The sequence below is a fragment of the Tamandua tetradactyla genome, chromosome 3 (assembly GCF_023851605.1).
Source record: "Tamandua tetradactyla isolate mTamTet1 chromosome 3, mTamTet1.pri, whole genome shotgun sequence".
Taxonomy (NCBI): domain Eukaryota; kingdom Metazoa; phylum Chordata; class Mammalia; order Pilosa; family Myrmecophagidae; genus Tamandua; species Tamandua tetradactyla.
The window spans coordinates 40,247,790-40,271,629 of record NC_135329.1 but is presented as its reverse complement, the minus strand read 5'-3'; the positions used below and the strand labels follow the sequence as shown (position 1 = coordinate 40,271,629).

Genomic DNA, 23,840 nt, shown 5'->3' with positions numbered 1-23,840 from the left:
TCGGTCAGCTTGCATGAACAATTAGCTTATTTCCAAGCTTTATTTTAATAACTGTTTTTAAAAGAAGAGCCCTTTCCCTTTTATCATGCATGAAAAAGAAAATCACACTCATGCTAGCATTGGCAACTTTTAACTTTATATTGGGAATAATGTAGGCTTTGAACTAAGTGAATAATAAATCAAGCAGATGATTAAGTGATTCACAATTGGAGTCTCTTTTGACATACTGGATTTGTGTAAATATGCAAATAATAGAAAACCTTCCCAAGACCAACTTCTGTCAGAATTCCTAACAACATTGGGAGGTTTTTCGCAGATGACATATTAATATTCTCCAGAAAAAGCAATGGGGGAAAGCCCACAAGTGGTGGCTCATCTCAGCTGTTCATACCAAAGTGCTGAGCTACACATCATCTGATCTGTGGCCATTTAAAGTGTGTGGAATGTGTTGGCTTCCCTCCTCCTGACTGGCATTGAAATGAGCTTTTCCTTCTGTTACAAGAGTGACATTTATTCCTATGAATATTCTTTGGCTACAATAGCTGAATTCTTTAAGTGCCGTAAAGGAAGCTGACCCTTTGGTACTTGTTGAATTTAAAATTGTACTTGACACTATTTTGTATGCTCATAAGACTTTCTCTTGGGACTCATAATGTGAGTTCTGTTCTTCAAAGAATTTTTATATAGTTCTCACTTTTTATTAAGGTGTTTAGAATAGTCTTTTTTTTTTTTTTTTCCTCATTAGTAATAGCATCACTCACCATTCCCCACTGCCCTGCAGAATGATTTTAGGACTAAAATGTCCTCATATATTATTTCCAGAAGTTGATATTCAAATTCTGATTTGAGTTAGATTTTAAATCCAATGTCAAAACTCCTTGTGATTGGAAAACACTGAGCCTGGCCTATACATAATACATTAATTTGCCAGTTAACCTTTTTCCCTTCATCAGTCTATCTGTAAAATAGATAAACTATCACAAGTTTCTCTCATGGAGTTATTTTGGGAGCACTTCAATTTGAGATTTTGGGACGCAAATGTGCCCCATGGAAATTTATATAAAAAAGGAGACTATAGAAAACTATCTCTGTCTAATCTGGGAACCTGGCCAAACAGAAAAATAAAACCCTTTGCTCTTAATCAGTTGCTTGCAAATTCTCACAGCATGAAGTGAAGGCTAGAATTAGACTCCGTGGGTTAGCTAAATGCTTTTTCTTAGTAAAGCATTGGGAAGGAGGAGGGAGTATGTGGAAGGAGAGAAAGAATGTAGTCCTTTTAGAGTACAATATCACGTGTGGGACACATCTCTCAATCTCAAAATTACTGACAGACAAGACTTTCAGTTAGTCTAAGAATCTTCAGTGGCGGCCTAGTCCTTCCTCTCCATCTAACTAGTATCTATTCATGCTATTTTTGCCCCCAAGTACCTAGGCTTCTCCAGTGATCTCTAGTAAGAATGGCCTACAGCTCTACCACTGGAACAGAACTGTATAAATATTTTTTGGCTCTCACCTTCAATCTGTGTATGCATGCTTATTTATAACCCCTATATATGTACCTCTCTTCCAGTATATTTCATACAGTTTAAAACATTTACAAAAGAGAATTATAAAAAGAATGAAATAGAAATTAACATAAATAAAAATTCTAACTTTTTTTTCTTTATATCAATGGGTGATCTTGTACTCTCCCCTTGGCTGGGTGCATTGGAGTCCATTGCGGTAGATCAGTGGGTGTGAAATGTTAGGGACTGTGGATTTCTTTAGAATCAATTGAAAGCTGTGGACACTGTCTTCTGAGCAAATGAAGATAACTACATCCATGCAAAAACTTGCGTATCATTGCAGTAGGTTCAACACTCTCTAAATCCTGCAAAGATCCAAAGGATCTGCCACTTGCCTCCAATGTACAGGGTTCTTTTCTTCCTGATCCCATTCCTTACTGCTAAGTCTTATGTGCTAACTAGTTTCTTAAAAAAATAATCACTGCTAATGTGTTAGGTAGCTTTCTCCCTGGGATCTTAGTGCCTTCAGTCAATTGAAAAATAAGCTGGGAGAAGCTGTTCTATACTTGGGCCTTGGAATATAGTACTCAACTTGTTACTTTTTGCCTCTTATCCCAGGCACAAACAGCTCATTTTCATCCATTTTCTCCAAGCTTTATTCCCTTTTTGAGTTCCTTCCAACTATTCCCAGCTAAGGAATAGTGAGGGAGCAATTAGTTGCAGGTCTCAAAATACTTCGAAATCTGTGCTGTTTTGTATGACTATTTGGGCAACGAGAAATCCTTTCTGCAGAAGAGAAGTGAGGGAAGCATTTCTGAACTTTAGGTCCAGGACTTTGGCTAATGAATTTTATCTAAAAACATGTCAGATTAATATAGTACTTTGAAATTGTATAATGTTTTCAAATATATTATTTTATTTGATTGTCAATGAAATCTACCAAGGTATAAGTACTTGGTGACAAATTTTAGAAGTTTAAAAAATACATGTTAATTATATACTATATATTATTATAAAATCAATAACTGAGAATTACCATCCTGTTCTAACGAATGCACACATTTCGAAATGAGAACTCATGGATGATTGTCAAAGTCTTCTAATAGTCTAAGCACAATGTTGAAAAAAATCCTGATTCACAAAGATAAATAGTGTTGAAAAAAATCCTGATTCACAAACATAACAAATGGAAACATTGTTACCTTGGTATTTCGGAATTGTATTCAACTCAACAGCGATGGTAGGACAAGCTTTGCCTTTAGAGGCATGTAAGGACAAATTAAGCTGCAGCACACAAGTCATGTTGCTGGGCTTCAATGTTACTAGTACATAACATGTTTGAACGCATATTTTTACTAAAATTTTAAAAACTGTTAAAATACATATGGAAGAAAAAATTTGTAGCACATTTGGAAATTTGCTTTGAAAAGTATGGGTCACAGTCTGAAAATCACCAGTGCTGAGTAATTTCTAGGAGGGTTCTTTGGAGTATTTAAGAAGATAAGATTTAAGGGATACTGCTTGGACATATATTAAATAAAATCTATAGATGCTTTCCTCTAATGACTTAATGTGGGTTTAGGTATTAATAGTTCTCTTACTCAGGTATTAGCAGCAACCCCAGCCAGTTGGGCTATGGGGACAATCTTTGTCCTGGTACAGCTGGATCACTGCCTGCGAGTCCCGTATTCCATCTATCCTACTTGCTGTGCTCTGGGCTGAGATGTTTCTTTTTGGCTTGTACCTCCTCTAAGCCTTAGTTTATGTTTCGTGTGTCTAATGTACAGACACCAGGTCAGGTTTTAATTTTTACAGAATGCTTTGCACCTTTCCAATATGGCGGAGTTTCTAATCCTTCCAGCTGGGGCTGCAGGACTTTATAGCTCTCATTTCTCTAATCTGTCGTATTGTTAGTGGAAGTGGGAGTGTTGTAGGAAAAGGTTTAGGGCTAATCCCCAAAGAAGGAATTTATGAAAATTTAGTGCTTTTATTGTTTAGCAAAAGTAACACAAGCACAAGGTAAAAAATTCAAGCAATACCAAAGGCTATATAAGAGAAGAAATTCTTCCACTCTAGACTCCCGGTTTCCCAGCAGTGTTCTTGAAAGGCAGCTTCTGTACCCGGTAATCTGTTTGGGTATGTGTATGCATATATTAAAGGGATAGATGAGCATCTAATGTTAATGTAAGCAATGGAAAAAGCATCTACATTATGGGATTTTTATGTATGTTACAAACATTCTCTATTACTTTGCCCATGGGGATATGGCTATACCTGCAGTGTATTTGTAAGTTGCATAGCAAGGTAATTTCTAATGAATTCCAGCTATATTTGCAGTTTTGTTGATGGGCTCTGTAGTTTGGTTTGTATTCCTCCAAGGTGAACTAGAAGATAATGAACTTAGTTTGTAAATCAACATGGATTGGGCTCTGTTTGTGCAATTTCTCCCTTGAGCAGTGGCAGTTAAAAGAGGCCAGATGGCATTCACCATCACATTAAAGCTGGATTTGAACTTCATGGAGGAAGTGAAGGAGTTCTAAGTTGATCGCATGGGTCTCTAAAAACATATCTCTCCTTTATTGGAGACACTGTGTGCAAAATTTTAGGTGAAGAAAATACATTCAGTTGAAAGCTAGATGGAGAAGAAAATAAAATAACTACTGACCTCACAAGAATGGGCTTTGTCTCCGGAAACATTAGATCTGGAGTGCATTTTAAGAAACTTGAGTGACCTTTTTTTTTTCTTTAGTGGTATTTTTCATGGTATTTCCTTTCCCAGGTTAACATCATATTCCTTGTACCAACTTCTGAGGGGCTGCAGAAGCTAGCAGACAGAGTACAAAATTTGAAGTCATTCATATCTTGTTTACCTAACTTCTTAAGGTGTCAAGGTTCTCACCGTTGTTAACAGGATAATAATATCTATTTTCCAGAGTACTTAAGTGTATCACACAAGATAGCAAGTGAAAAGTACAGAGCAGAGTATCTGGCATTTAGTAAAAAGTCAATTTATATTAGCTCCTCCCCCTCGCATCTCTCTTGTTTCAGTTTTCTGGGGGAAATTGAAGGGAAGGCAGTTAAGAGCCAAGAAAATCAGCTTAGTCTTTTGCAAGATGCATGTGAGAAGGCTGAAGAGGCTGCACTTTCAAAAAACTGGGGTCTTTGAAAATTCCTAAGTGGTTTTACTCAGGGATGAACATGCATGATGCCTACCCCCCTCCCCCCAAAACTCTTCAAAGAGGGATATCGCAGGTGTTGTCCAGCTTATTTTCAATATAGTCTTGACTGGAAGATTCATACTGGGATATTATTTTGGGTTTCTGCATGTAATCTTCGATTAATATGAGAATCCTTGGTAAGGAGTGAAGTAGAGATGTAGACTTCACCTTTCCTAGCGGGAGGTTTCTCATTTAATAAGCTAATGTGTCTCTGCACCTATGTCTTCAGGCCAGACAAATACCAGGCTCACTGGGACTGCTTTAGTTCCGGTCAGGGACTTTGATGAGCTCTCAGCTGCCTCATCCTGGGTGCATTAAACAATGCGAACGATCCAAGGCACTGTTCTCAAATGTTTGCTTGTAGAAGGATAACCTTGTGAGAGTTAGTTAAAATTGCATGTTCCTGGGCTACTTTAGAAGTGGCAGTTTGGGTAAAATTCTTAGGCGAGTTGATCAAGGTACATAATGATATAGGGGTTGGGCTTTTTATCATGAAATAATTTCCTTGTCTTCTATGGAGAACAGTTACAGCTGGGAAGTACGCTCATCGATTGTTCCATCATGAGTAATTCTGCTAGACCATCAATTGAGGTAATGGAGCCTGCCCATTGAAGAAATAAAACAACTGATTCTATAGGGATTAAAAAACAGGACAGAGTGAACACAGATTTCTCTTTGAGAATAAAGCTAGAGGATTTAGGAAGTTCCAGTTCCTTTACTTCTCAAAGCCAAAGCCAAACCATTGTCCAAGATCAAATGTTTGCCCGTGTCTATAATTAATTTTCTGTGCTGCCATGCCACTCCAAGGATAGAGCTGGCATTGTTCTTGGACAAATCACTCATTAACAAATGATCTGGGTCATAAGTTTTGCTTTCAAGGAATGCTTTGTTCAAATTTGGGTCATCGACTATTACAGAACAGTCCTGCAGCAGGTTTAGGACTTTGTCTTATTTTTCTTTTAAAAGGGCACACTTCGATGATACTGCAGTATATTCAGCAGTGGCAACTAATGTCCATGGACAAGTGTCAACCAATGCTGCGGTGATGGTGAAAAGTGAGTATTCACTTTCAAGGAAAGAAATAAGTTCACAGTTTCTATTTTCTCTCTTAACAATTTTCATTTAACTGTTCTTCAGGGTTTAGAGATGACGACCCACTCCACTCTGTGAGACTACCAATTGGATGTAAGTATATTTTTTCTTTTGTTGTACAAAAATGTTTAGTGACACAGTACACATATTTAAAAATTACTAAGGGTCAAATCTTTTTTTTTTTAAATCATATTTCTAAAAACTCGTCCATGTTTTCAACGGCCAGTGTTAGTCCACTGATGTTTTTTCTCATGTATTTATATAGATAGTGACATTCTTAAAACACTGCTGAAATTGTGACCTTGAGAGACTTTATATTTTTGAATTGGACAAAATAATGACTTCAAATCCTTGACCTGCATAATACTACCACATTTTAGCTTTTAGGACATGCTTTTCCAAGAGTCTTTGTAGTCATTTACAATGACCAGGCACCTCAGAGCAAAATGGTGATGTGCAGGAGATTGTAGAAGCTGGAGTTCTACAGGTTGAGGTCTTCCTTTAAGTCCTTCAAAATGATTTTTCCTTACAAATATAATATATCCTAAATTTTGGTCCCGTAGAGTGTGCAGCTTTGTATCTTGCTATTTCACTTACTGTTATATTGTTAACATTTCCCTTTTTGTTACACTTTTATTCATAATATTTACTGCTGTATACTATTCTACGTTGCAAATATACCATAATACATTTCATCCAGGTCCCTGTGGCTAAAGCAGCCTGTAATGGCCTTGCAATGATGGCAGCCTATTTCTGAGTTCCATGGCTAGTGTTAGACTAGGAGACCCAAGAAGCTTGCTGACCTAAATCAGACGAGAATGGAGGGAGGTGGCCATGTTGATGGCATTTGAAGAAACAAGACATGATGATGAATTTACTCCAAATATAGCTTATTTAGGGCTTGAGGAATGGGATTTAGATTTGATCTGAACTTCCAAAAGAATAATTATGTATTCCAGTAGAAGCTTTTAATTTTTACCACAATTTGAGGTCTGGATGTTATTAAACAATTATTGAGGATAAAGCCTCTCCTGCAGTCCCTGATTACTTTGTGTATGGTTTATTTTTGATATTTCTCATGCTGTTTTATTGTATGGGCTTACATACAAACTTGGTGGGAGTTGAAGACCACTAACAGGCAAGTTTGGAAGAGTTCAGGTTAAACACAAAAGAGGTGGGTTGGGGAGAGTTGAGAATTTGTGTGTGCCCATGCAAAGGTCTGAGAGTCTTTGGATTCTAAGGACAAAATATGTCTGATCTGGAGAATTGCCTCTATGTATCAGTGAACCTGGAAGTGACCTTAGAAGTCATTGGATTTCATTTCCTTGCTTTCTTCTATTTACTATTGTTTTTCTGCCTTTCTAAAAACTATATGTAAGTATCAATAACATGGTGAAAAGTATAAATAACAATGTGATAGATGCTCATGTATTCACGACCCATACTTAACAAATGTAATTTTTTTGCCGTGTTTTCCTTTTTTTTATTGAAGTAAAATTCATGTAAAATAAAACGAACCATTTTATACTTTATAATTCAGTGTCACTTCAGTTATTTTTAAAGAAACAAAAACATTTCAGAAATGATTAAAGCTCTATGTGCCTTCCCTGACTCTTCCTCATTCTTTGCCTTCTTCTAAAGAGAAAGTCACCATCTTGAATTTGCAGCCATTTTTAAAACTTTCACTAAGCGCATATATTTGTAAATAAAAGTTTAAAAAATATTTTGCAAGTTTTCTCCTATATCTTCCTTTGTTTCACTAAATGTTATATATTTTGAGATTTAAGCATGTGGATACCTATGGATGTAGTTAATTTGTTTTGGCTGCAGTAGAAGTAATATTCTACCAATGAACATATCACAGTTTACTTTGATGATGGGACAACCTGTGGTCTCAGGGTTGAAGCACCTGGCCTACTTATCCATTTTGGGACTGACATAGGACTTTAATGCTTTACTCATAGCATATGGGCCAGATTCCAAGCTGCTTTCATGTGCAGCTATGCCTGTATGTCTTCCTTTGGCACCCATGCAAGATATAATTCTATGGATGTTATCCTGATGCTCTAGAAGTGGCTGTTTTGAGAACGTGAACTTACTGTGGTGGTGAGGAAATATAATTTTGCAGTAATAGCATGGCATTTATCTGTAGTGCTCAAAACTATCTGATGTGACTGTGTTTGATTCACTTTGTACAGTGCCCTTACCATCTGTGATTCCATATACCCATTTTGATGTTCAGTTTTTGGAGAAATTTGGGGTCACTTTTCGAAGAGAAGGTGAAACTCTTACCCTCAAGTGCACTCTCTTGGTTTCGCCAGACCTGAAAAGAGTGCAGCCGCGAGCCGAATGGTATCACAATAGTAAGTACAAGGGCAACTGAAAATGCCAAGAAAATGCTCCTGTGTGAATAAAGCTACTTGTGCAAGCTCTACTAAGTTATTTGTATAAAATTAATGTTTGAAACTTTGTACAACAACCATACTGGCTGCAGGTAGCAAAGTACAACAACTGAGTGATGAAAGAGAACTTGGTAGTGGTGTAACTGACCTTGAAATTCATCCAGATGAATTTTCTGGAGGTTAACTGGGAGGCATCTGAATTTAGATGAGTCACTGAGAGATTTTTTTATAGCTACATAGAAAAGATATCTATGTAATAGAAAACTGAGAGAAGCGTCAGTTTCTCTCCTTTTTTCCTCAGCTAAAACAATAGCTAACATTTATTAGAGTGTATTATGTGCTGGACTCTATTCTAAGTGTGCTAATTCAGTTAATTTTCATAACAACTCTATGAAAAAACTATTGGTGTTCATTCTGTATTATTAAGGAGGAAACTGAGAATAAAGCTCTTTGACTGGTAAGTGGCAAAGTTGGGATTTGAACCAATCAGTTTGGTTCCAGTGTCTGTAAACTTAACCACCATGCAATATTGCCTTAGCAGACACAAATAGTTCTTTGCTTCTGTGTTTATGCAAATTATAGAAGTGAATATATCTTTCATCTTTTCTGGGTTGTTGTTTCTAAACGGAACTTTCTATGAACTAAATCGCACTATTTACTTTATATACAATTATTCAGGACCTAGCAGGTCGCAAAATATTACAAAGAAACATATGACTCCATTCCTACCCATGAAATATTTATAATTTATTTTGGTGAAAAAAAATTGTGAAACATTGTTCTTCTAAAGCATAAGAAATATCTCAGGATAGGTTGCAATGGTTTGCCAAATACATGGTACTGGCTATATGCGCAATTGAAGTTGAGATAGGAAAGTAGGTTTGGAGTGTTGAAGGAAAACTCTTTGGAAAAAAAAAAGATTCTTGAAAGCTGAGTGTAGAAGAAGAAGCATTCTTGTGTGCCAAAACCTGGAGGCAGAAAAATGCAAAAACATGTTCCAGCCACAGAGAATATACTTGTAACCCTGTATGCAGCAAAGTAGGGTGAATTGGTAAGTTGGAAGGGGCATTGCCCTTTAGAATTTTCTGTGGAACATAATAGGTATAACCATGGTCTCTTCTCATATGACGTGATGTGATATGATGTGTGTGTGTGTGTATGTGTGTGTGTGTGAGAGGGGGACTATTTGTGCTTGGAAGAGAATATTTATCTTTCTAATTTATCATTTCTGAAGAAAAATGGAATTTATCCTGAAAGGATGGTGACAACAATTTTACAACTTTTCTGGTAATTAGGAAGTGCCTAGAATTCTGGTGACATGGCAGTTCTACAAACCTTGATCAATTTGAACGGAAAATAGATTTTTTCAGAAAAGTTACCTGATACTTCCCTTTCCATTTCTAGTTAAATCCTTGTGAATTGGAGTGGGATTTCGTCGTAAAAGTAGCTCCACATTAGCAATCATAATCAGGTCTTCCTAGAGTTTATTATTCAAATGGAAAGCAATGGAGGCAATTCTCTATGGCTTATTTTTAGACATTAAAATGCAAGGGGATATTTTTTACTATTTAAAATTAATAAGCTTCAAGCCACCAGGTGGCTGGTAAGCCCCAGAGGCAATGTCAGTCAACCGAATGAAATCCTCAAACAGGTCCAAAGAAATTGACTATGCAAACAGGAAATTTGGAATTACTGACACAATCTAAAATGGATTAGTGCTCTAAAGCTACCGTACTGAAGTGATCACAAAAGAGAAAACCTCGGTTACTTATCATAAAGGCTAAGACCACTTTTGGGTGTGCTTTGCACTTGAGGCTGATTTGGTAGGTAATAATAAGGCAATTACAAACGATGGGATGGGCCTCAGTTCCAGGAACTGGCTTCTAAACAGACATCTTGCTGAAGTCGAGCAGTGAATTTGGCCTGTAGATCCTGTTCAGTTTGTATATATAGGCCGCATATTTAATAATGAGAAACAGTTTTTCCTTTAGTGTGTCAAGAACTTTACCAGAGAGAAACAGGTTCTTTGCCGGGATAGTTCCCCATTATGAGTAACCTGGCCTCATCTTGGAAATTCATATCAATTCTGAAGTTCTCCATACCCCAAGCTATGCCCTCCTGAATGATGTTTCCAGGTGTATTAGTGACCCATAGCCCCTGCTTTCATCTTTACAGGGAAGTTATATTTATGTAAAAGGGATTCTGTGATGTATAAGGAGCAGTTCATCGGCTGTAGCAAGGCGGCTGTGAGTTCTCTCAAGAATGGGTGCCTCTTCCCAATGGATCTGGCAGCAGGGTAAATGCGCTTCTGTAATCATTAGATAAAACCATGCATGGTGTAATTTTCTCTAGATTTGTCCTTAGTAAGGTTTAGCAGAGGTGAAATTAAACATTTTTAAAGCAACCATTTGGGGAAGCGTGATATGCCATGGCTGGTGAACTTGACAGCACATAAGACCCACGCTATCCCTACCCGTGTGAATCTCATGTTTTAGCCAGGGTGGTAACAAATAGCACATAATTCCTGCCAGCTACCCCACAGCAACATATACAAAGGGGCACCGGGGTGCACTTTTCGTGTGGTATAAGGCATTTGGATTGTTCTCCATCAGTCATTTGACAACTATTTATTGAACTCCTACTAGGTGCCCAGCTCTCTTTTGAAATCAGCAATAAACAAAATGTCCTCTCGGGTCCTATATTCTGTCATGGGAGATAGACAAAAGACAAATAAAAAGGTAAATATATAATGTAGTATCTGCTACTGATGAGTAGCTAGGAAGCAAAGTAAATCTAGATAAAGAGATGGAGAGTAGTGTGTGTGCATGTGTGTTCATGTGTGAAAGATTATTGGAGATGAGGTGGCCATGTAAGACCTCTCTGAGGTGATATTTGACAAGATGCCTGGATGAAGTGAAAGAGCAAACTGTGAAAATCTAGACAAGCATTCCAGGCAGGGAAAACAGTAAGAGTAAAGAACGCGAGACAGAAAATTTGGCTTTTTCAAGGACCAGTATGAGTCATATGCCTGGAGAATAATGAGTGAGGAGAAAGGAAGGAAGTGAAGTTTAAAATAAAGATGGTGGAAGACCCTCTGAGGTGGTTGGATTTTATTTTGAGAGTGATGGAACGTTGCTGATGATTTTGAGCAATGGAACACATATGACCTATAATTTAAAATTACACTGTAAAAATGTTCCTCTGGTTCCTGAGTGGAGAACCACATGGATAGGGGAGGGGATGTTGTGGAAACATGGATACCATTTAGAAAGTAATTGTAGAATCTAGAGAAGAGGTTGTGGCAGCTTGGAGGATGTGTTGGAGGTAAGAAATAGTGAGATTTAGAATTTGTCTTGATTCATCAGACTTGCCAAAATATTGGAGATGAAGCATGAGGAGAAAGGAGTCACTTGTGACTCACAGGATTTTAGCTTGAGAAATGAGGGAGTGGATGCTTTTAATCTCACTGCTGAGTGGGGAAGCTTGGGGCAGAGAAACCAGTCAGGGAATGGGAGATCAAGAATTTCATTTTAGACAGATTAATTTTGAGATGTCTGTTAGACCTCTCACTGGAGATGTCAAGTAGGCAGAATGGTATGTGCTTCTGAAGCCCTAGGGAGAGGTCAGGGCTGGAGATTTAAATTGTGGGAATCACGGCCATCCAAAAGTACTTAAAACCATGGGACTGGATTAGTCCACCTAGGTTGTATAGACAGAATAGGACTGAGAACATTCTTGAAATAATCAGAAGTAATAAATTGGTGTATGTTTATATAAAACACCTAATCTAAGCATATGACCCTGCTTAAAGGGTGGAGATAAAATATAGAAATCATGATAGAAATAACACTCTGAAATACAATTTAATTTAATGAGCATCTACTCCATAACAAACATTGTGTTACTGCTTTCATATTACCTTTAAGATGAAAACTGCACCTAAGGTAGGCATTGTTATCTTTTCTTTTAACATGAAGAAATCTAGATTCACAGAAGTCAGTTATTTTTCCAAGGTGACCCAGCAAGACTGTGACAGAGCTTGACTTTAAAAGCAATCTGATAATGAATTCCAAGCTCTTTCTACCTTGTCTCTCTCGTCAACAAGTAACATGCAGCTTCTAACCTAATGATCCTATAATATTAATATCTACAAAGTTAAATTCTGTTTGTATAATAAATGGTAATATATGACACAATGGAAAACATAAGTATTTAAGTAGGCATGTTCTATAAACTTTATAGAAGAGAAAAATCACTGTGGGTTGGAGTTATCAGGGAAGGTGGCATGGAAGAGGTAGAAGCTGAACTTGTCTTTGAAAGATGAGAAGCTAAGGATTCCCAGTAAATGTTTTATCTCATGTCTCAACTAACTGCAGGCAGTGTAATTGAAGTTAGACCTGACATTTTGGGAGAACTCATGACCTGGAAATAGGCATGTCCACTAGTGCGAGGATGGAAAAAGCACTAGCAGAGCACAGTTTTGGAGGATGTGACTATTGTAGACGACTGAAGCTCCAGTAAAGGCCTAGGAATTCAGCTGCAAGATTTTCATCCTCAGTGAAAACATGAAAAACATGTCATTACCAAAATGGAGATGAAATAGCTGCACTGAAATTATTTGAACAAGGTCATGGAATTGGGGGAACAATCTGAACTTCATGTTCACTCACTTTAGTAATGAGCTCCTTAAATACCCCATAATGGACTCTTCCATTGATTTTGGTTTCAATGAATTTTCCAGATGATTACCAGATTTGAAATCTCCTTTTTTTTTCATTTAATAAAATACCATACAAACATACAAACAAACAAAAATATCATACATATGTTTTTATGACATCAGGTACTCCTTTTTTTTCCTGGTTTGTGTTACTTTATTATTATTATTTTAAAAATAATGTATATATTACAAAATTAACTAGAAGCAAAGTATATAGAGTGAAAATGTATTTTCCTTCTAAATCCAGATCAGTTGTTTCTTGGTTATCCATGCAGAAATTTCCAGTTTTACACACTCACATACCCAAGCATATAATGAGATATTCTTGAAAAATTTAGTTATTTTTTTGAGTTTAATAGAATACCTTAAAGATCTTTCCAATACAATACATACAGATTTATCATATGCTTTTAAATCAAGATTTATGTTTGACTATCTTAATTCTTAATCAGTTTTTATCTTTTTTCTTTATTAAAGAAGTGGGTTTATGGATCATACACAAAATACAGAATTCCCATGTACCATCCATCCACAATACCTTGCATGGGTGTGGAACATTTGTTACAATTGTTGATAGCACATTTTCATAATTATACTATTAATTAAAGTGCATGGTTTAACTTAGGGTCACTGTTTGTGTAGTGTAGTTCCAAGGATTTTTAAAAAAGAAATTTATTCTGTTAGCATATATACAAACTCACATTTCTCCTATTAATTATTTTCATATATATATTTCAGTGCTATTAATCGCATTTGCAAAGTTTTACTACCCCACCACTACCCATTACCAAAAGATTTTCATCCTTCCAAACTGAAACCCCATACATTTTAAACCTCAACTTCCCATTTCCTATACCCCCCCTGCCCCCTGGTAACCTAAATTCTGGATTCTGACTCCATGAGTTTGTTTATGCTAATTGTTTCAAATCAATGACATCATACAATAGTTGTCCTTTTGTGTCTGACTTATTTCACTTAACATGATGCCTGCAGGGCTCGTCACTAGCTTTAGGGTTCTAAAGGGTTCATTTAGAACCCTAAATGCACCGTGCTTGCCTTATAGTTGGATGTTTGGGTTGGTTCAGTGTTTTTCTGTTATAAAGAACTTTGGAACAATAGTCTCATCATGCACCTCTATTTGTTACCTTGGAATAAATTCTTTTAATTTTTATTTTGTGTTCAAAAATTACATTTTTGATAAGCAGTTTTTCATAACCATTCTCACTTTGCCCTCTATGTAATTACACTCTAGAAGGAGATATGACTTTCCGCCCTTTCTAATTATAGAAGTTGCTCATTTTTTAACCTACCAAATTTTGTAGGTGAAAAATAGTTTCTCAATACTTTATTTTGCCTTTTTCTGATGACTGACATTGAATATTTTTTGATAAGTTTATTTCTCATTTGCCTTTCTTCATTTACAAATTGCGTGCTTAAAAGTTTTTTTTTTTTAATTTACCTACTGGTTTGATGGTGTTTTTATTATTTACTCCTAAGTGACAATTGTTTGAGGACTGTCTCTTTGTTGGTGTCTAGGTTAAGTGCTTCATGTACACCGGAGCATTTACTTCTAACAGAAATTTTATGAGGTACATACTATTAGAATCGCCGAGCAATAGATGAGAAAACTGCAATTTAGAGATCAGCCACTCCGCTGAGAAGCAGTGAGCAGCCATGAATCAGATTTATCAGGGTGCCAAACTCGTGAACTACCTGTGACACATTCTATCTTTATACAGTTGGTTATATACATAATGTATCTTTATATGCTTTGTCCTTTATGCAAAAGGCCATTAACCTTTTGTTCTATGTTGCAAATTATTTTTGACAGCTTTCATTTGTGTGTGTGTGTGTGTTATATAAAACAGCTTTTAGACTTTTATGAGCTCAGAACTTTTCTCATTGGTGTTGAGTTTGAAATCTCTGCCGCAAGATTATGCAAATATCTGCTTATATTTCCTTCTATTTATTTCTGAGGCAACTTTTGCATTTTAATGCTCTTTCAGATGTACTAGTAAAAGAATCGAAGTGGACAAAGATGTTCTTCGGAGAGGGTCAGGCCTCCTTGTCGTTCAGCCACCTGAATAAGGATGATGAAGGGCTCTACACCTTAAGGATACTTTCAAGAGGAGGCGTGAGTGACCACAGCGCTTTTCTGTTTGTCAGAGGTATGGATTTGTGGGTGTGAATAATTTGACAGCAAAGACCTAAGAATACGCAGTAGGGTGAGATGCCATCAAGATGGAGAAAACTAAGCAAAAGCAGCATGAGAACCGAAAAATTAATTTTCCTTCTTAGAAGCTTAGCTGACTGTGAAGTAGATGTTCCCGAGGCAGAAACTCATTGGATTGCATCCTGACAACAACCAGATGGAAAGTAGGGTCTTTGGAATACAGTACAATCAGAACTTTTTGTCTCTCCACTAATTTATGGAGTTACCGGAATTTATAAATGGCTCATAAGAATGAATATACATAGCTTACTCATTCTGGAGGGACTTGAGCACAGTTTGACATATCTGGTAAGGATGGCTGTTGAGAAGCATGCTTACATCTCCCAGTTTATCTCTTGTACTCCCTCTAGACTTTTGCTTAAAAAGAAGAGGCAATGATGATGTCAATTATTGCTATTATGACCACTAAATTCCATTAAATTAGTGTTTAAGACAAGAATGATAATGGCAGCCAATATTTACTGAATGTTGTCTGCCAGACAATATGCTAGTGTCCTATAGTGTTGCCATGTTTAATCCCCTCAACAGCCCTCTGAGGCAAATATTTTTGTTCTCATTGTTCAAATGAAGGTATTGTGTCTCAGAGTCCTGAAGGAACGTCTCTAAGGTGGAGGAGCTGGGATTTAAAATCTTTTGGAATGCAGAGCATGAGAGTTTCCCCTTGCGGAATCACTTTTGGCCTTGTGGTACTCTGCAGAATGGGGCTTAGTGATGCTTGCTTATTTCAGCCCCAATCCTGTGGCTCACCCCAGCATCTGCCTCATCTCAGCCCCTGGGTTTAGATCCAATCTCCTCTCTAGGGAGCAGCTGAACTTATTAGTAAGCTAGTTGGTTCATGTCTGCTTTACTGAGTCCTCTGAGTGTCCCTCTCCTGGCCCCACAATGCTCCCTGTCCTTTTGACCAGCTCCAGAGCTAGGCCTGCTGTCCATTTTGATTGACAGGGCCCAGTCCATACCCACCATTAAATGTTTTGTTCACCTTTAAACCCGTCTTGAGCTTTCAGAGCATCTGTGCAATGGTGATAATGCCATCGGTGTATTATTTTTTCTTCAATGGGTCAGTTAAAACACATCATAAATATGTATATATATATACATATACATAAACACATATATATATTGGGGGTGCAAAGGTAGTTCAGTGGTAGAATGCCCACCTTCCATGCAGGAGATCTGGGTTTGATTCCTGGTCCATGCACTTTCCCAAAAACAAACAAATAAGCAAAACAAATAAACAAAAAACAAACTTCAACAGATGGTGCTGCGATAATGGGATTTCACGTGGAAAAATAACGAAATGTGACACCGCCATACAATATCTCTGTATATCTATCTATATCTATATATATCATGATATATCACTATATATCATTATATTCACTATATCACCAGTGAATAAATTATCTTAACAATGACAATAATGCAAAACAAACAAATACATCTCACCCTCCCCCCCAGACAAGGTAGCATACACTTGACTTAGATTTTAGACACTTACACAAAGTTTTACCATTTTTATTAGGTTGGCATTAAACTCTATCTTCTGTTCTCTGTGTATTCCTTCTGGCAAGATGTTTCACCCCATAAAAATGCAATAAATACAACATAGCTTAAATTGCCCTGCTTATCCAGCACCACCAACAGGAATAAAATAATGCAAGTATGGGGGAGTTTAACAGTTCTGGTTACTTTTTGAAGATTTTGAATGTGAGAGAAAATATTTGGCTCAATGTCAAGAAATCCTTAGCTTTTAATATGTGGAGGAGACTTGAACAAGAAACCATATAATGCTTACACTGCTACGAATGTATAACATAACCATGGTTACTCAGTAAATCCATATTTTAGATAAGGGAATTAAATGTTCAGTGTACTAGTTTTCTAAATAACTCTGACAGCCTTCAGTGCAGCTGTAATTAAAATTCGAAAACAAAACAACTGCATTATAATCATACATCACAATTTCTCACAACTTGCAGAACAATTTAAAAAAATCTCAAATTTTCTCAGGATTTTGAAACGTAAAAATGTCTAGAAACCTACATTTCTCAGATGTTTGAAAGGACAAATTATTATTATCATTTCATCAGTAAATTTTCGACAGCACATAGTCCAGAGGTGAGCTTCAAATTTAGATCCAATTGTGAAAAGTCATAGTCAAGCATTTTATAGAGGCTTCAATTTTCTTTAGTTTTAAAACATATGAATATATTTATATTGCTTGTCACCAATCCATCGTAGTCAAGAAAATATAAGATTTTACCAGCTGGATTACTAAAGGCAATATATTCAAGCCATTTGAGCATTAGGATTAAACAGCGGACCAAATCAAGCAGATAGAATTTTGAGATTGAGGAAGCCATCAATAGGCTTTACACGGACTTTCAAACATTTGAATGATCTGAACACGTGCCTTTTCTATATTCCTTTTGCCACAGATGCTGATCCCTTAGTCACAGGAGCTCCCGGGGCTCCCATGGATTTGCGATGTCATGACGCAAACCGAGATTATGTCATCGTGACTTGGAAACCACCCAATACAACCACCGAGAGTCCTGTCATTGGCTATTTCATTGACAGGTGGGTGCGCATGGAATTCCTACAGAGACAGTTAATTCCTGAAATGAATGCTGTCGTGGATCATATATTTGGATGTTTTTCTAAATGCAATTTCATTTCACTAATATCGATTGGATCTGGGTACATTGCTATTTTGGTTATTTAACTTTACTGACTAGATAATTGGTCAATATTGTCAAATAGGCTGAACCTAATGCAACCACGGATATCTTTTTGTTGTAACTGGAGACTGTCTGTTTAATACCCTGCGACAAATCCCGTGCTATTTCTGCAGTCGTGCTCTGAGCCCTGATTTCGCAGCTTTGCTGAGCACTCAGGCCTGTGCGCTATGCCTGGGAAAGACGTTCTAATTTAACAGGTTTAATGTTCAGCATTTTGTTTCTCCCTTCCAAGAAAAAGAAAGTAGAGACTGTTTACTGTTTTTTGGAGGTAGAGGATGCAGCTGAAAACAATGCTAGTTCATTTCTACTCAAATTTCTATTCTTCTCTCTACTAAGTAATAAGATTTTCTTCTTGGTTTCAAGTTAACATACTGGAATTTCTAAGTATAAAAATTGAAATTTATCTTTGAGTTAATAACTTAAGTTTATATCATCATTAATATCAATGGGGTTTTAACTCTTGAATTTTCCTTCATTTGGTATAGTGCTCATAGCCTGGGAAGAAACCTGAGAAGAGTCAATTAATTTACTAGATATATAATTATTGCCTTAAATATAACTTTCAATCATTGAAATAAATTATTGTTAAAGAAAATAAATTTAGAGGTAAGATGGCAGGATATAAGTTATTGGATATAAGAGATGGTGCCCTATAAGAGCTTAAATACACATGTATATACATAAATAAATATGGTTTTTGTATCTATATAAGATTAAGTAAGTATTAAGTAAATGTATAGTTTACATATATATAATTTAAGAATATGCAGTTCACATATATATGTAAAACAACAAAATGAGATTAATATTTCAGGAAAAAATCAGTCAGCTCTATGTGTTTTTGGAATATGTTGATTAAATTTTATTTTCTGGACCTCAACAATGCTACTTGTTTAACTAAACTATTTACCACCATGGTGATATTTTAATAATCTAGAGATAGATTTGCTGTATGTATTGCTCAGAATTTAACTTGAATTATAAAACAAAAGACAAAACAAAAACAAAAGGCAAAACTATTCCCCTTTGATGTTAGACAGCTTTTTCCAGCCATGTTGGCAAAAACGATTTTATGCCCCTTCTCTGTTAATAAACCACACTCCTTTCTCGCCTCATTAACAACAAGTAAAAGCAACAGGACCAATTTTGGAGGTAGAGTCTGCAGCCCCTTCCCTTAGCTAACTCCTGTCCCAACATCCTGCCTATTATCGATGTAAACTGAATATTTTTCCCTGCCCAAACTTTCAGTTTTGACATTGTCATACTCTTTTGTTAAAACTGGACATCAAAAATGGGTCTGAGAATTTTGGTTTAAAAACTGTAAATAGTTATGAGGAAAGAGGGTTGATTCTTTCAAAAATGAAGGTACAATTCTGAAGTTGAACAGCTCAGAAAGACAACATTTTCCAAACTTATTTTCATGCTAAAAAATTAACATGAATTTTTTTTTAAATTTAAATTTCTCAACCTGTGATAACTGGAAGTTAATATTTTCTACAGGTTCAGGTTTCTAGTTAAAAATATTAATTTTTAAAGAAACAACATTAGTGGAAATAGGCCGTGAGACTGCATTCCAATGAGAATTGACACCTGTGGCTCACTAGAGTGAGAAGTGTCTTTGGGGACACAGAATGAAGAGCTGTTTCATTTTTGGAGCCTTGGCAACAGACATGCTAGGAAGCTTAAGGGAACCTTGTGATTTTGGGATATAATTTGAAAACAGAACTTAACAGGATTGATCCAAAATAACTTTTTGAAAAGGACTTTGCCTAAATGTGTTTGAGGTAGAAATTGATCTTCAGCTATAAATTGTCAAGGTTTAGGATGCACACACACATAATGTTTTATTACATTTGCTTAGTACTGTATTTATTTATATAACTACTTATATAAATCAATATTTTGACACTATAGATTTTGCCAACTTGATATATTTTCTTAATTTATAATTGCTATATATCTGTATACATTTTTAAAATGGAGAGATATGCTATTCTCTGCTTTATTTTTTGTTTTTACTTATTTGAAGGTGCGAAGTGGGAACTAATAACTGGGTTCAGTGCAATGATGCACCAGTAAAAATCTGCCAATACCCTGTGACTGGACTCTTTGAAGGAAGGTCTTACATATTCCGGGTGAGGGCAGTTAATAACGCAGGAATTAGCAGACCTTCCCGGGTCTCTGAAGCTGTCGCTGCCCTTGACCCTGTGGACTTGAAAAGGTTACAAGGTAGGTCCTAAAATTTTAAGTTCCAGCTGTGTCTTGGGACCTTTTGGCCATTTTATATGAGATTTGCTCCTTCTCTCTCTTTTTTTTTTTTTTGTATGTTATACGGCGGGGTCACATTTCATTATTTTCCATATGAGTATCCTCTTATTGCAGCACCATTTGTGGAATTTTGTTGTTGTTGTTTTGCTTGTTTGTTTTTTGGGAAGTGCACAGACCAGGAATTGAGCCCAGGTCTCCTGCAAGGCAGGTGAGAATTCTACCACTGAACTACCCTCGCACCCCTTGCTCCTTTTTTTAAACCTCCAACTACATGTGAAATTTTGAATGTGTTCAGATGCTGAGCATAGCAGATCTCTATTGTCTCCATCAATGTCATTTTAGGGATGGATATAGCCAGGCTGACATTTATACTTTAAAACCAATGTATTTCACCTTCATACAGCTCCTCATTGAAATCTAGTTAAATTGGTTCAGAATTAGACCTTTAACACATTCATAGTCCACTGATGATATAATTTCAATGCATAATGAGCCTCAGAAGACCTTGAAACTGAGTCGCTCAGTTTCTGAATTTTAATTTCACATGACACAGATTCCTTAATGGGATTGGACCCTTAATTATGGTTTTAAATGAGCCACTATATTTTCTGTTACCAGCATAGTCTTTTGAATCCACTACAAAGAGGTGAAAAGTACTTAATATTATTAGGAACAGCCCCCAAATTCAACTCTGATTAATTTACAGGAGTTTATAAATTGCGATTGTAAGGCAAAAGTGATTCAGATCTTGTCCTGAATTAGGGAAAGTAGGGCTTTCTTTAGGAACCATTTGGATATCAAATATAATATCAACTTTTCTCTCTGCAGCAGTGCATTTGGAGGGAGATAAGGAAATTGTAACCTATCAGGATGAACTGGAAGGTAAGTTGCTCTTTGCCATTTCATTTCAGCTCTTTTACCCTAGGGATTTACCCTAGGATTATAATTAGAGAAATGAGAGGTGGGGAAAAGAAAATCCACCTGGTGGGAAGACTCTTTACATGCAAAAATAATAATTGCAAGTCAAGCCTGCAAACTTAATGTTTGTAGAAGCTAAAAAAAAATTAAGAAGGCAAAAATAAGGGAGCATTGCATTTTTTGGTGACAAGTAGAGAAAGAAACCAAACTGTAGCTAAGATTTTATTATTGGTTGCCAATTGGTGTCCTGTTCTCACAGATTCCACTGGTTGGAAGAGCATTTCATTTTATTTTAAGCAAAAATCTTATTCCTGAATTAACTTAAATAGAGTAATTCTTTCTTATCAAATAATGTTTCTGGTTTGAAAGTTTATATTTACTTCACATATATTGGATTTTGTGGATATTTTTCCTTAATATTCCTTCTAGAGACAGCCAAAATGAATGCTTAAGGAGGAGAAACTAATATTATTAATCAGAAGTCCAAAGAGATTAGTTGGATTTCAAAGAAAACCACATTGAAAGCTTAAACAAGAAGATTCAGAATAAATTTGGAGCCCCTGGTTAAGGAGATAATTTTGAGCTCTTTAAAACTGCAGCATTTTCAAGTTGTTTCCCCCAAGAGACTGCAGGTCCTTCCAGGAGAAGTTTGTTGATTCATTTTCAAATTTGTGGTGAATAGGCCCAAAAATTGTACACAGAAATTGTATCTGCTGTTCCCATAAGTGTTTTACTTTGGCACCTCAAAAAGAACACATATCAATGATACTCAATTAAGCATCTTTTAAGAATTTTGATTGATCCTACAGTAACACTTAAAGAGTAAGCCTTAGTTAAACTTATACTTCCAGAAGAACTCAGAAACCAGGAAAAAAGCTTAATAATTAAGTAACAAAAGGTAATAATTGGGGGAAGGTTGACTTATTATGACTTCTGAATGGTTCTGTTCTCCACTGGTGCATAATAAACTCCCAACATTTTTTTGATGATTAAAATATAGATATTCGAGAGAATAAAAATGACTCCAAATTATTTTGGAAGAGATGCTTTTGCAGTAGACCAGTCTGTATAAAATGTGACCTTTTGAAATGCCAGAGGAAAAGGAAGTTCTCTTTTTCACTCCCCTTGGGCATCTGGGACCAGTGAGGAGAGCTGTGATCTGGGTTGTCCTACCAGGAATTCAATCTGGTAAAAAATGATCTAAAATGAGAAGATCTAAGTTGCTATATAAATGGCATAAATCTATGATAAAATTTGCATTATGCAAAGGTCATGATGACAAGTACTGGGGATAAAAAATAATATAATCGAATAAACCTTTCAAAGGCAGTAACTCTGCCCTTTTACAAGAGACAAGCTGTTTATGTATATATAGATATAGATGTATGGGATATAAATAGCTAGCTATGTTTTAAATACCAAATGAATAACTAACATATCTTCAAAGATCTGGTTTTCCAGTTGGTAAAATTCCAATTTCAGTTTAGGTAGAACAGGTTCAACAATTCTTATTTACAAATGGAATGAAGTAATGGATACTATTTTTCATGTTTATTCTCATGTTCCCCCTCTTTTAAGAAGGAGATTTGCTGGTTTCTTTGGTCTGTGGCTTTGTTTTGTTTAATGCATGCTTGAATGGGCAGTTTTGTATTTATAGTTTGTATTTATACTCTGGGAAACATTTTTTGAGGTTCTGTTTATGTAGCGGATCACGGAAGGCAGAGGGTAGGACACTTAGATGGAGAATTATTTGACTTGGGACGTTGATACTGCCTGGAGATCAGCCACATTTCTCTGGTGTGAGCTCTCACATGCAGCTAATGGAAAATTTCCATAGCCTCAAACAAATGAGCTTTGAAATACAAATTCAGTACATTGATCCAGGGATTTGGACAGTTCATCTGCTCACCTCATTCATTCTAAACAAAGAATAACTTTTCTAATTAAAAAAAATCTTTAGACAGCAAAAGATTCCATAATGCTTTTCAGCAAAGGATTTCTGCTATCAAAAATTTGCTATTAGGAAATTCTTCCCTTTGTTTCCCATATCTCTTCTCTTCATCTAAACTCATTTTTCTCTGCTAAAATAGTTTTAGGTAGAAAAGAATTGGTAAATGCTATTTGTTTTAATGAAACTGAATTTTATTACTTTTGTTGCCTAAAAATGATTCCACTGCTATTTTAATCTTTTTTGCTAAGTTTTACTAATGACTTTAATCTGGCTTTAGTGTCTTCCTTTAAATATTTTAATTATTATCAATGCTTTCTTCCTAATATCATCCAACTTTTCCACTCTTCCTCGAGTTTTTTTCATTAAGAAATGAAAAAAAAACCCTCTATTTTTGGAAGGGCCAGAATAGACTTTTCAAAATATAATGAAATTGTTTTTGTGCTACTAATTAAGTATCCAAGTATTCAAAGTACCATCTTGGATAAGATCATTTGTGGATTACATGTTTAATTAATCATTTGCTCTGAATTCTTTACTACTCATTTATAGTTGCATATCCTCATGAATTCTGCCATCTTGGGGGTTCTACAAATTTCATGTTTCATTGACTTAGGTAACATATCTCCTGAGGAGGTTGTGATTTCCTTGGGTTGATAGAACAAAACACAGGATTTGAAATCAAATGACCTAAGCTTGAATCCTAGTCCCACCACCTAATAGCTGTGTGATCTGAGGAAATTATTGCAGTTTTCTTGAGCTTCATTTTTGCATTTCTAAATTGGAGGAGAACAA

At 36.0% G+C, this 23,840-nt stretch overlaps 1 protein-coding gene across 1 annotated transcript in view; it reads left to right on the top strand.

The window, feature by feature from the left end:
- MYOM2 (myomesin 2) overlaps positions 1–23,840 on the top strand; it is a 110,017-nt gene that overhangs the window by 17,599 nt on the left and 68,578 nt on the right. The window contains exons 7-13 of the mRNA XM_077152993.1: positions 5,690–5,778; positions 5,861–5,908; positions 8,014–8,178; positions 14,944–15,105; positions 17,609–17,750; positions 19,941–20,140; positions 21,008–21,061. Coding sequence (XP_077009108.1) covers positions 5,690–5,778; positions 5,861–5,908; positions 8,014–8,178; positions 14,944–15,105; positions 17,609–17,750; positions 19,941–20,140; positions 21,008–21,061 — 860 coding nt within the window. The remainder of the gene's footprint in view (positions 1–5,689; positions 5,779–5,860; positions 5,909–8,013; positions 8,179–14,943; positions 15,106–17,608; positions 17,751–19,940; positions 20,141–21,007; positions 21,062–23,840) is intronic.